General features: G+C 38.9%; 2 protein-coding genes across 2 annotated transcripts; both read left to right on the top strand.

The window, feature by feature from the left end:
- The first annotated feature begins 1,236 nt into the window (after positions 1-1,236).
- On the top strand, positions 1,237-11,866 carry slain1a (SLAIN motif family, member 1a). The gene is made up of 9 exons (XM_044019735.1): positions 1,237-1,833; positions 4,762-4,898; positions 7,233-7,349; positions 7,868-7,978; positions 8,102-8,251; positions 8,626-8,955; positions 9,782-9,970; positions 10,154-10,475; positions 11,008-11,866. The coding sequence occupies exons 1-9, from the start codon at positions 1,352-1,354 to the stop codon at positions 11,081-11,083; spliced, it is 1,914 nt and encodes a 637-aa protein (XP_043875670.1). The 5' UTR covers positions 1,237-1,351; the 3' UTR covers positions 11,084-11,866.
- A 75-nt stretch (positions 11,867-11,941) lies between these two features.
- On the top strand, positions 11,942-13,577 carry wu:fc50b12 (uncharacterized protein LOC103911624 homolog). The gene is made up of 3 exons (XM_044019736.1): positions 11,942-12,675; positions 12,808-12,971; positions 13,162-13,577. The coding sequence occupies exons 1-3, from the start codon at positions 12,655-12,657 to the stop codon at positions 13,397-13,399; spliced, it is 423 nt and encodes a 140-aa protein (XP_043875671.1). The 5' UTR covers positions 11,942-12,654; the 3' UTR covers positions 13,400-13,577.
- Positions 13,578-14,250: the final 673 nt, after the last annotated feature.

Here is a 14,250-nt window from a genome sequence, read left to right on the forward strand (position 1 = left end):
GCATGGCACCCATTATGTCTTGTTTAAACTCTTTGTTGTGCACTTTGAATATCAGAAATGTTAGCTGCAGTGGCGAAGTACCAATATTGGTGCATCCCTGCAAGTTACTTTTATGATTACTTGAAATGTAACCTTAGTAGAGAAGTGTATGACCCTGAGGGAAACCGATCATAAGAAAACGCACTCATATCTTGGTTAATGCAGGGCAACTTCTGTTTCTGCCACGTAAGAGCAAAACATGGAGCTGCATCAAATCAGTCTTGGGTTTTTTATTTTGTTTCATGCAAACATATACACATATACAACAATGGGCTCAGCCCTTTCTCCCGGACTATCGTTCTACGTGCACGTATGTTTTTGTTGTGTTTACCCACAATGCCCTGCTTGTAGTCTGCTTCCTGCATTTGAGAAACTGCGTTTTAGGCGGACCAGAGTTTGCTTCTTTGGTGCCCATCAGAGTTATTTCCCCATCTCATGCACTGTCTCGATTTTAAAGCCAATATTTACACATCATAAAATAAAAAGTATAAATTAAATATATGATATATGGTAAGTATATTCTTATTTTACTTATTGGTTTAAGTCGGCCTTATCTATTTATGTGCAGTTAGTTAATCTATTCCTCTTTTTTTATTTGTTCTAAACTCAGTCCCTGTGTGGGTCGCTATAGAAATATGGCAGCCTTTGCCATTTTGCAAAGCCCATTGCAGTACATATAAAAGGCTTATTCTAAGGCTATGAATACCAAACAGTTTTTATTTTAAAGTGATTATACACTTATGTGTAGTTTACTCAATTTCTGTTAATAAATAGTCAACAAATAAATGTTACACGGTGGAACTTTAAATTCCTGTTTTTAACTTATTTTGATGAATATATATATATTTTTTTTTTTCAATTGATTTATTTTGCACAGTAACATACAGGAAAATTACAAACTGCATCACCACAAAACAAAATCTCACTGAACTAAAAAGAACACAGTACTACACTGCTTATAAAACCACAACAGTCTACACAATGATAACACAATAATCTGTTTTTTCTATTATTTATTATCTTTAAAATGTAATTTTCATGAAAGCTGAACAGAAAGAGAAAATAAGAGAAATACTTCCTGAGCAGTGGTGTGATGGGAGTTGAACTTAAAGCTGCTGACCAATGAGAACGAGGCTATGCAGTCATGCCAGCAGCAGCATCACTGCGTGTGTGTGTGTGTGTGTGTGTGTGTGTGGGTGAGGGGGGTAAATCTGGACACCGTCTCTGAACAGAAAAGGACCCTCTGCAGACAGGCCGTGCTTCTTCTTCCTCTGCCTCTTTCTGCTGCCCGTCTCAATGTGCTTGTCACCAAATGGAAGCAGAAGTGTTGAACCCCCAGATGGTGATGGCGGACGTCAATGGCAACAATAAGACCTCAAACGCGGAGCTGGAGGTGCTGAAGCTTCAGGAGCTGGTGCGAAAATTGGAGAAGCAAAACGAACAATTGCGCACCAGAGCGAACGCTGTAAACAATTGCTCCGTGGGCCCTCATCATGTCCAGACGTCGCTGTCGTGTCTGCACGGGGGTACAGCGTGTACGAGTGACACATTCCACAGCAAATATGTCCTTTCCAGTCCGACACAGTCGTACTCCTGTGCCCCAGAACCCCGGAGTCCAATGGAGGAGCAGTTCGCCTATTTCCAGCCGAGCATGGTGTCTCCTGATGCCGCCGTGGAGAACAGAGGCGCCGCTGCTGGAGGAGCTGGAGGCGCTGGAGGAGCCTCCACTGTTCTGGATGAGCTGGATGTTTTGGACTTGAACACCTTGCTCCCTGTTGGAGAGCCTGAAACCTGGTAACCACTCTCATTAAACATCAATCATTATATTTGTATATGCATATACAGACAGCAACTATTTTTATAATCATAGTAAGTTTGTGCTTTTCTTTCAATAATGAAAATAAGTAATAATAATAATTTGATTTATCAGCTTATTAAATGTGTATATATTCTTTTGTCTTTGCTCCACATAACAAAGAAATGATCAAAATTTAATTATTGGTTTGTGGAAAAAACAAGACGCGAGAAAATCATTCTTTTGAGGTTTGGAAAACAACAACCAATATTTTTCAACATTTTATTACACTTAATGGATCAAACAACCAATAGTCCAAGTGACAGAATAATCAAAAGATTAATCTATTAGAAAAACAATTATAAGTTACAGCGATAAAAAACATCATTGAAGTTTATTGAATGCTTCACAACATATATAAAAAAATATCCCAAATTAACCATAATCACGATATCAGCATGCACGATATATGTAGTAAATCCAAAAAGACGTTATTTTGACCAGTATTGGATACTGATCATCCCTAGGAATGATTTTTGTTTTTGTATTTATGCGATTTTACAATAACACTTGTTATTATAACACTATAAATCATACATGCAACACCCTCATACCCCACTACTTGGTGGGCTCAAAAATCAGAGGGTAATGACAGGCAATACATTTGGATTTAAATTGTTATGTTTACATACAGTACATATTAAGTAAATCTGATTTGTCACTGTCTGGGGCTCTGTGTTAGAATGAAACCCACAGCAGAAAGAGCACTTATACTTAAGCATTTGTTTGTTTATCACAAGTATATCAGGACTGTATGGCCAAAAATGGTATTACAACAATAGTTTTTAAAATTAGTCGACTGGTAATTATCATGATAAATAATAGATAATAAAAGAGTGAAGATTCGGCTCCTGAGTGAAAGTTATAGAAACCAGTTAATTGTGGTTTAAATCTTCCTTTATGGAACAAAACCAACAATCACTTGGAGTTTAACAGTGAAACATTTCACAAATCTGAGGCAAAACATTCATAGAAAGATGTATGTCTCAACTAGAGCTGCAACTAACTATTATTTCCACAATTAATCGAGTAATTAAAAATGGTGATCATTGTTTGTTAAACCTGGAAATAATGAGGCTCTCAAAATGTCTTGTTTTGTCCACAAACCAAAATGACTCAGTTTAAATGATGTATTTGTTATCTGGTGCCAAGAAACCAGAACAGATTCACATTTAAGAAGCTGAAACAATCATAAAGCTTGTTTTAATAATGAAAAAAGCTTCAAACCGATTAATCGATTATCAAAATAGTTGACGACTCATTTAGTAATTGATTAATAATAGAGTAATTGTTTCAGCTCTGGTCTCAACATGTGTTTGCACAATGTATAAACTATATATCAATATACATTGAACCTTTGTTATATTGACACGAGTTGCTATTTAATTATTGCCCGGAACAAATTGCCTGTCATATTGTCATTGCGATGTTCAGCATTGTCGTACGTTTTCTTATTTTACTTCATAGGCCAGGGGTCTTTCAATAACCACACCTCTAAGTGAGACTGTATCCTGTTATTAATCACTTAATTGATTCCTCCTCAAGAATTCTTGCAGGCAGAGTGGCTTCGTTTTGGACACATATATTTGGGCTTTGCTGTGTGTGCAGCAGAGGTACAGTATCAGTGTCGAGTAAAACAGCACCAGGATGAAATTAGAAACAATGACCTGCTTCTTCAGCCTGTGATCAAACAGCTCCGTCTTTGTGTGCAGTGTTCAGCCTCAGGCTTGGAATACACTGTACTGTATGAAACGATATTTCTGCAGCGCCGGGTATCTGATGTGATGATGTGGAAAAATGTAGCACTGATGGGATCCAACATCCATCGAGTGTGTCAGTGAATATTCAGTTAATTTAACATCACTTTCTGACCCCCCTAAGTCAGTGTAAACACCATGGCCTAGTTTTCCTAATATCAGGTCAGGTCTGGTCTCATATTCTTTCACACACAGCTTTTTATAGCTCAGTTTAGGTTATTTTTAATGATATCATATTCACATATTGCACATGCACTCAAATGTTAAAGCACAACAAAATTACAACCCTTAGCCAAATTGTGTCTGTGTCTGTGTCAGGAAATATGCAAAATATAAAATATGCAATGTAACAAAGTACAAAAACACAGTATTCTCAAGTAAAATATAAGTAAACACAACAAACAGGTAGAAGTTACGAGTATAGAATAGCAGCAGATAATATGAATGCATGGTGTGTTTTCCTCTATTAATCTTTTATTTATTGTATTCATTTATTTATTCATTTGTTTATTTCAGTGGCAACACAAAAAACCTGGTGTCAGGTTATAATAACATGAAACCGATGTATTGCAAATAAAAGGTCGTCATAAAATATAGCAATACAATAGCTAAGTTAACATATTATAGTGACATTTTAGAACGTATTCATAGATTTAACCTTACAAGTATCCTCCTACACCGATAATATCACAAACCTCTCACCATAGCAGTTTTGTATAAATGTCTTATAAATCACTGCACGGAATGAAGCTGTCACCACTTTAATTTTTATGTTACAGTCTAGGTTTCATTGCTCACGCTGTTTGTCAATAAAATGTTAATTGCTCTTTGTGGAACTGTTGCACTTTATGTGTGTATTGGCGTTTGTATTTCATCATCCTTTTACACAGCCACAGGTTTAGTTTCGCTAGAAAGAAGCTTTACAGTACTGGGTTGTGCGTCTGAGAAATATGGACACTATAAACTGGTATTTTATGTGGGCGCAGATTGTTCTACAAATAAAATACAACAGCCTCCAGCTTTATTCAGTCCTGATCTCGTTGTAAAGCAACTGTGTTATAAAAGCGGAAGGAAGCCAGACTAAACTGTGTGTTTTTCTGTGTGTTTCAGGCTGTACGTGAGTCCCAAAGCTAAGCTGCAGGGTGAGAGTTTACTCAAGCCGCTTCAGTGGTGCAGGCAGGTCCTGGACCATCTGGGGCCTGAGGTAGCGCTCTCCAAGATGACGTTCTGTCACAGACTAGACCAAGGTACGATGCGTTTGCCACCGTCGTCAGATTAACAGCCGTCATCATATGCTGCCACATCTGTCTCTGTGGCTGCTGACATGTGATTATAAGCTGTGACACAAAATGTCTCCACGTGCAACAGGATTTCAGCTGCGGTTTCCGAGCCGTGGGAGCATTTCACTTCACGTGGCTCAGTCGTGTCGTTTTATTCACATTTATAGGTTTTTAAGTACCACGGCTGACTTCCCAAGCAGTGATTCTAGATAAGTGTTTCACATATCAGTGTTTCCAGAGAACAATAAAGATTAGTTAAAGGGGTTTGTAATTGCAGATCTAAAACAAGAATCCATTCCATGCTATTGGAATTACAATTGTGTTAGGCAGAAAACAAACTCTTGCATCTTTAACAAGTGGTTTATCCAACTTTGCATCTATTCAACTCTTCCATCTTTCCCTATCAACTCCTGACACCTTCAGTAGGAAGTGAAACTCCACATTGAGCTTCCTTCAGGAAACCCCTACCGATTTGTACTAGTCTTGCATTCTACTGGTGTCTTGGTTTTAAATTATATTTAGAATAATACACTGGAACGTTGAACATAGTAAAATCACTTTACACTTTTCTGTCCCTATACACAACGATAAATGTCATTTTTTTACTAACTGAATAGTTTCAATAGCTGAGGATGAAAGCCTTTTGATTTTTGACTTTCTTCTCTATCTCCAGCAAATCATCCTGAATGTAGGTTTACTAACGTGACAATACATCCACAAGTAACATTTGGTACATTATCATCATCATATTATGCTGCATGTGCAATAATCACATCGCAGGGAACATGCAATGTAAGGTTAAATAGATGGAATAGACCTCTGCTTCACTCAAACAAAAATATTTATTTAGTCAAATGCTGCTATGCTGTTCCCTTCTGTGTGTATCATGATTTTTCCTCTCTATACAGATGCCCTTTACTTTACAATCACCTCAAATTACTCTAGAATGATTAGATATTTCAGAAAAGAGTTGTCCAGTTATTCTTGTGAAACATTCAGGTTTTTAATATTGCAATATTTCCAACCCCAAAATATTAAAATGTTTCCACAACAAGGATAAGATGTTTATAAGCACTAATACGTTATTACAGGATCTTACGACAAAACCCTTTCATAATCGGATACGAGTGTACTATTAAATGACATTTACTGCTGGACTCGATATCATATTTGGTGCTTAACTGTTGCTGCACTAGTGCAAGGGGATATGGTTGCCATAGAAACCGTGCTTACATTAACTGGGCTTTTGAGAAAGATTTGTCCAGCACTCCATTCAAAGCAGCCTACACAAGAGCCTCTTATATATGCTGCTTTGATGTGTGTGCATGTTTTAATTTTGCAGATATCAGGTCTTCTCACATGATAAGCCTGTTTTGCACACACACACACACACACACACAGTGTAATTCACTTCTGCATGTTTGTGTTTTGAAGTGCTGATTAGTGTGTGTGCAGTTCAAGGTCCTCTTCTAAAGTGGTATTCACTGAAGGTTGGTTCTCCTCCTCTCTGGGTCATGAATGCATCACTGTCCCAGCAGGAGTTGTTTGTATAACTTGCTGTGAATGCCTGTGTTTGAGGCTAATTGTGTCAGGAATGCCAAATGTGTTGCTCTGTCAGGTGTGTGCCAGTCTGACTACAAATCAGTGTTTGGAAACTCTGTGTTTACACAGTGAAGACACATTACCTCCAGCCAGTCATGTCATTTGAAGCTATTCAGTGCTACTCAGCACGGGTTAGTAAAAAAAAAAGAGAATAGTTCCACTTCATTATAAATTTATGAATTGCAAATTATTGGCATGTAAAAATACATGATAAAATTATATTACAACTTGAAAGCAAAGCCTTGGAAATAAAGGAGTGTTTTATATTACTGATCTTCAAACCTCATAAATTATCTTTTAACAATGATTAAAGTCATCAATAAAAGCATTATAAACCTTTTTATATGTTATAAAATTGGTGTTTCATGAAATGAATAATACGGGAAGCATCAAATTAGAAATCCCAAAGTAGATTTAATTCTGATTTTGGCACATGAACGTAGCCTACATGTAAAATCCCTGTTTATCTTCAGATCCCAATCTGTAGTTTATTCCAGTAAGCCACAGCAGTAAGCTAAACCTCATCTTACTATTTGAACGGTGTCCCGGTCATTTTAAAACATCAATACTTATCTGTGAAAAGCAGATCAGCATTTGGCTAAAGTGTGTTAAAATAGAATCACTGTACTGAATGTGGGTATGAGGCTGTACGACAAAGCAAATCCACTCACTTGTCCTTCCCTGTGATCTGGTGTGTAGATAAGCGGTGGCGAGGACTCCCCTCCGTCCGTCCATACAGCTGCATAGAGGGGCTGTCCACCCTCAGCTGCCCTGCCCTGCCTTACACAAAATCTGCTGCACAAACCGAGACCCCAGGTAACTCAACTAATTCATCCTTTCATTGTCTTTGGTGAAAAGTGGGGTACATCCTGGACAGGTCACCTGTCCATCACATGTCAAACAAGCTGTTCACTCACTCACACCTATGTGTGTCCAATTAACCTTTGCATGTTTTTGGACTGTGGGAGGAAAAGCCACACGCACACAGGGAGAACATGCAAACTCCACACAGAAAGGCCCTTGGTCTCACCAGGATTCAAACCAATGACCTTCTTACTGTGAGGCAATAATGCTAGCCACACATTACACTCAATATAAGCACAAAACACTCACTCTAACTTCTTATGGGCTTCTTAAAATCATATGTAGATGTAAGGGTTTGAGTGTAGACTAACACTATGCATCATTTGTGCGCTAACAAAATGCTTGTGTAATACTTCTCTGCTGCTACTGTGAATAATTATAGTTTTGGCAGCAAAATTAGATTTGCATGTTTGAGTGATTATTCATGTATGAATCCTCTTCCTCCTTTTCTGTGCCTCTTTCTTTTCAAGCCCGATCACCGTCATCGGGTCAGTCACTTTTACCCCCGAATCTCCCGCTCAGGACCAGCTGCAGCCTGAGTGACCGAGCGCCCACCTTCCTCTCAAACTCCACTCTCCACAGTAAGACTCCTCTGATTTTCTGTCTTCTCTGCTCTGTCATTCATCTCTGTATGACTCCCCAATCACATGTGTAGAAGATACGCAAAAATATCTAGGGAGGGACACCTCTTTTTTGTTTTTTAGACACGGGTCGCCGGCATGCAGCCATCAGCGCTCAGTCTTCCCTGGACAGTGAAGTGGGTGTGTCCGAACTGGACGATGACTCCATCTCCATGAGCTACAAACTGCAGGACATGACAGATGTGGAAGTCATGGCACGACTTCAGGAAGAGAGTGAGTTGACTGTCAAACTGTCAAAAGAGAATAAAGGAAACACAATATACAGTATTCAACATTATAAGTCAATAAATAACATTCGCATTTCAAGGAGTCGAAGTGCAACTCGCTGAATCCCAACCTGTTGAAATCTGCCTGTGGCAGAAAATAAAGCATTAATCTAATAATGTTCTAATGCTTATCCATCTGTAGAGCCTGGAATGGAACACTCTGTGTGGGACTAAAATTAAAACTAATTTTTAACCTGTGAATAGCTGAACTTGAATAGACGGAAATGTCTCATTGATTGAGGACAGACTTTACTATGTACTGTAGGTTAATGGCATTGAGGCTCACGGTTCCCTCAGATTAAAGCACTGGTCTCCTCGTAGGTCTCCGACAGGACTACGCCTCTACCTCAGCCACAGTCAGTCGTCGCAGCTCCAGCTTCTCCTTACACTCACTGAGGCGCAGTGAGATGGATCTGGAGGAGGAGGACGAGGAGGACGAAGGCTACGACCAGCTCCCTCCCCCCCAGCCTCGACTGTTCCGCACAGAGTCTATGCAGAGGGGCAGCCTACCCCACTCTCACACTTTCTCCAGTATCAGAGACTGCAGACGCAACTTGTCCACCCCTCAGTTTTCACTCAGTGGACTCTCCCAGTATTCTGGACCTTCCAGCCTTACCACAGAAACACATGCAGGTTATAGGAGCAGCACAGGTGAGTGTGTCATGACCTGCAACTGTAAGGTGACTTAATATCCTCCTACATAACAAAGTCACTGCAAGAGTTTAGATTTTTTTTTCTCTGAAATAGACTTACAGTAAATGTCCCAATTCAAACAGAAATCTTCTTTACAGAATGACCCGCATTTAAGATGTTTGTGCCAAGATGGTTTTAAGAAGGGCTCTTGTTTGCTGGATTTAAAACACATCCCCTGTTCCATCAGTTGCAAGAGTGACTGATGTTGTCATCTAATTTGAACTTGCCTGGACATCGGGAAATACATTAGGACATTCACATCCGATGTATACTGACATTTTTGGAAATATTTGCATTCTTGCCAAGCATTTGATGAGCAGTTTGATATGATTCTCATATCTTTGTGAAGCATATCAAGACTCAGCCAGCAGCTGGTTTGCATAGCGTAGCAGGTCCGAAACAGAGGGAAACAATTAGACGTACTCTGCCCAAAGGTGACTAATGGCGTACCCAGCTCGACATGGCACAGTTTAGGTTGCATCTCCACTACAAAAAAGTACCTACTCTGGTTTGTTTTGTCTATTCAGGTTGTGGTAGGAACATGGCGGTGCCTAAAGCATGAAAAGATTTTGGCAGTATATGACATTTTTGCCAATAAATCCTCCTAAATGACACTGGGCCCTCAGGCTCAACAATAAACACAATTGATCTTGTTTTGTTTAAAATAGTCATGCAGAAAGTCCTTGGCTAGAAGTCTTAATTTGCCTGTTCCCCCCAAAATATCAATCAATTCCAAGTCAACACCTGCAAAAACGCGATTTGGTGTGTTGTTTTGGTTGCATAGACAAGCTACGGCGAAGCATGCCCAACCTGATCCGAGCTCCCAGCATGCCCAGTGTTCCCAGCATTCCGTGCCTGGCTTCCCCCATCACCCCACCCTCCAACGGCCCCTCCTCCTTGCCAATGATATCCTCCCTCCGAAACAGCCAGAGCTTTGACTCATCAAGTGGACTTGCACGACTCCAGTCCTCCAGTAAGACACTTTTCCTCACTTCTATGAATAAATCAGCCACTCAAGGCTCATTTTTATTCATGAGTTAATAAAGAGTGCTTTTTTTTTGAAGGCATGGCAATTTCAACCGCAGTAATTGAAATTCTCCCACTGATATTAAAGCTGCTTTCATCCAACTGTTATAACACTCTTCCTGTGTTCCAGTTCCTTCACCAGGCAGCTTGAGCCAGCGGGTCCAGAGTGTGTCAAACTTCCCCACTACTCCCCGACACCCGCTGAAGGCCACAGCCTACGTTAGCCCCACAGTGCAGCAGGGCCCCACTCTGTCCACCTCTACCAGTCTGCACTCCATCCCGAGCAGCATTGCACTGTCTCAGCCTGTAAAACCCAGCAACAGTATGGCACCACAGCCCCTAAAAGCCAGCCCCAACCAAACAGTCCCTCGCAGCTCCCTTCCTCGCCCAGCCTCCTTTGTAGGAACTAGTGGAGTTCTACGTGCAAGCAAACTCACCCCACCCACCCGCAGGTAAGGGCAGATTCACAGTTTTTTAAAAATACTACCCCTATTCTGGTAATACGCAGCTAAATACAAATCGGTGAAGTATTCCTTTAACATACAAATAATGATAAATTATTTCTGTTGACAAAGACCAAACAGAGGCAGAATAATAATATCATCAACAGCAAAAATAAATCACCAGAAGTTGTGCATTACAGCGTTAAGTCTTTTTTTCGAGTAACTAACTGTGTAATCCAAACGGATTCATATTTTTCATTGGCTTACAAACTAAATGCTTTTTTTGGGAATATGCTTGTGCTTGTGATTGGTTTTTAGTCAATAGTTATTGTTGCCTGATGTTTATCAACCAAACAAATATCTGAAAGGAATGCATGAAAACCATTGTTAGTTGCTGCACTCTACTGTGAACGCCACACCAAGTTTATAATACGGACACAGCACTGAGTGAGGTGCTTTTGCTTTTCACGCAATGTCACATATTTGTGTTTTACTTTATTAAATGTAGGATTTTAATTGACTGGTTTGTTTCCATCTGTAGTTTGCTGACCCCCCCAAAGAGCATTTCTACCCTGAGTGCCCTGAGGGATGGCAGCTGGAAAGATGGCTGCTATTGAACCCCAAATAAACAGAAGTTACAGGGTAACGCTGCATGGGACCCAGCTTGTTTAAAGTGTTGCTGTTAGTGGTTCCCAGAGAGTGACTGTTAATATTTCTGTAAAGCACTACTCTTTGCTGAAGGACAAACGTAGAGACTGTGAACAGTATGGGTCCAGCAGGCTGGATCTATGTGAAACGATCTGCTGAATCAGACTGATATAACCTGGCAATATTCTGTTATTCAGTTGTTAAATATGAACTGGATCATCCTTGATGTTTTTTTTTCTTTTTCTATTAAGGCTTTCATTCAACAAAATCACTTCAACTTTCTCTCCAGTTGAAAGTTTAGCAATCCATAGCTTTTGTACATGCTTTAATTGATTTTTTCTGACTAATTTTGTTTTTCCTGTTAGACTGTGACATGAGATATGAAACTGAACCTAAATTTAAAGTTTGTACTTACTGTGCCTGTTAAAAACACAGTGAAATTAATGTCTGTTACATTTATTCTCTGGACCTCGTAGCGTTTTTTTTTCAAGAGGATTATGATTAATGTGTTGAAATTAATCATCTGCTCAAGTTTAAGGTAAAGTATGCCATTGGTTAATGGAAGTGTGTTTTATCAGTGTTTGGCCAGTTTCTTTTTTGTTATCGTTTACATGAAATGCTGTGATTTTCGATGTTTTTTCATAAACATAACCGCTGCAAAGATATTGCACATAGAGCCACGATGCTCTTCATGATGACAAGAATTTAAAGAAGAGGTGAATTTTTAACATGAATAAACGCCTTTCAAAGTACTTTGTGTTTTATGAGTCTGTCCTGTATGTAGTTAATTTCCAATAGGGATTAATGGATAGCTTTCTATCTATCTAACTATCTATGTATCTGTCTGTCTATCTATCTATCTATCTGTCTATATCTATCATGTCAATCATACAGGTTGGAAACTTATTTATATTTAATTTCTCATCCTTGCAGTAGGATACACGGTAGTAATTGTTTCGATGGTCACGTGGTAATGATCTATTACACAGACAATAGTAAAATAAACATAAAAGTACACTAAATTACACTGCAAATTAAATCATACTTACAATACCTAATAAAAATTGCAGTTTGACATTTTCCCTAAATTGTTCAGCTCTACTATGTTGTAAAGACACATAAGGGAAAAGAAGTTTCACAGATTGCCTGTGGACATGCTGTAGGCCACATATCCATTCTAAACCAATTGATGCATAAAGCACATTTAAAAACAACATTGTTGACCAAAGTACTGTACAGATGAAAACAAACTGCATCTGCATACCTACTGTACATAATGGGGGGGAGCGGTTTAAACCTGACAGAATTCTCACATGGAATTCTGGAGCGAAAGTTGTGTAATATTTAACTGCTCAGTGTGTTTATGTTGGATCTCCCCAGTAACACGCACAGCATGATCATTTTACATAGAGAGTAACAGCTCTCTGCTGTTTGGAACTTTGGACCTACCTATTTTCTCTTCTCATCAAATTACTTTTAATTTTAGAAAACAAGTACATAGTGAGCGACTTGCACTGCTGATCTTTTGGAATTTGAGATAATGCCCAACAAAGCTCAGGAGGTATGTGCAATCCATATGTAATGTAAATGAGCATGTGTTGACATGAGTTGCACCTTTATTAAACTAATAATGGTGCAGTTTTATGTTTTTCCACCTCGAGCAGTCAGCATGTCATTTTTGTTTTGTTTTTAGGATGCTGTAATTAACTTGAAGACACTCAAGGAGATTTCCACTCAGCTTGGTTTTGAGTGGGCCACAGTTGCTTATGAGCTTGGCTTCAACCGAAGAGAGATTGGCCGCTTCCACTGTACATCCACAGAGAAGATTGTCCAAGCCAGAACCATGTTGGAGAGCTGGTACAGCATGTGTTTATCATGTTGTTCTGTCATGTATTTACTGTCAGCAGATACTGTAAATTACTTACTGTACATAATAATCAATATGATGCACACAGGGTTTTTCTTTTGAGGATTAACACTTAACATAAAAGTGTATTTAAGGGGTTAGGGAATCAAAAAGATTCAAATATGGACTTTTACTTTACAGGTATGAGCGGTCATGGGACAAGCCCAATAAAACCAAGCTGTTGCAGGATGGACTGGAGCGAGCAGGCAGGAGGGACCTGGCAGAAAAGCTGCGCTGTCTCCACTGGGGCCACCAGAAGCTGAGCCGCAGGGTGGAGCTGCCATCCGCCTTTCCCTTCCTCATCACAGTCCATAAAACCATCCACAACCAAGACGCACTACGCAGAATCAATGAGCTCAACCGTAGATACACTGGGTGAAAATGCATCTACTGCCATAGTTCTATGATATATGTATAATATATCGTAGTACAGTGCACACTGAAAGTGATCTAACTTAAATTGTCTGAATATCACTGAATTACATAACAAGAATAGAGTGTGTATATTACTGTGGTATTTTTTGTCTAGTAAGACATTAAAGCTGCAATAAAGATGTCAAGTGCAATATTCAGGCTCCATCTTGAATTCCTGTTATTGCATTTATGTCACTCTTAAAAAGTTCATTATCCTGCTCACAGATGTGCAGATTAGAAATGAGAGCTATGCAATATGTATGAGTGCAATACGCTGTGTAATGAGGACAGGCAAAACTTTGGCAACAGGGCTTTCAGTGTCACTGCTCCAACACTTTGGAACTCACTCCCTCTGGCAATTCACCAGGCACCAACTCTGGAGTCTTTCTGGTTCGTCTTTTTTTCTTGTACAGCAACTTTGGGTTTCAAGAAAGGCGCTTTAGAAATCAAACTTATTATTATTATGATTATTATTATAATCATAATTATTATTATTGTTAAATGTGTTAAATGGTATGTTGGGAGCTACATACACACACACACACACACACACACACACTACCATCAACATATAATATGCACAGAAAACAAGTCAATTGTAGTCACAACATGTTGTAGCTAAGTAATTACTATTATGTAACAATTATTCATTTACCATGATTTTTGTCATGTATATTTTATCATTATAATATTTTAAATGTTAAATTAATATATTTTCGATAGTGTGTATATTATATTATATCATATCATATCATAACATATTATATTGTGTTGTATTGTATTATATTATATTATATCATATTCCAGTATATTGTA

Source organism: Solea senegalensis, linkage group LG2, assembly GCF_019176455.1.
Source record: "Solea senegalensis isolate Sse05_10M linkage group LG2, IFAPA_SoseM_1, whole genome shotgun sequence".
Lineage (NCBI taxonomy): Eukaryota > Metazoa > Chordata > Actinopteri > Pleuronectiformes > Soleidae > Solea > Solea senegalensis.

Coding starts and splice junctions, on each gene's coding strand:
- slain1a (XM_044019735.1), top strand. CDS start 1,352: ATGGAAGCAGAAGTGTTGAACCCCCAGATGGTGATGGCGGACGTCAAT. Junction 7,350..7,867: donor TGCACAAACCGAGACCCCAG/GTAACTCAACTA, acceptor TTTCTTTTCAAG/CCCGATCACCGTCATCGGGT. Junction 9,971..10,153: donor TGCACGACTCCAGTCCTCCA/GTAAGACACTTT, acceptor CCTGTGTTCCAG/TTCCTTCACCAGGCAGCTTG.
- wu:fc50b12 (XM_044019736.1), top strand. CDS start 12,655: ATGCCCAACAAAGCTCAGGAG. Junction 12,676..12,807: donor TGCCCAACAAAGCTCAGGAG/GTATGTGCAATC, acceptor TTTTGTTTTTAG/GATGCTGTAATTAACTTGAA. Junction 12,972..13,161: donor AGAACCATGTTGGAGAGCTG/GTACAGCATGTG, acceptor TTTACTTTACAG/GTATGAGCGGTCATGGGACA.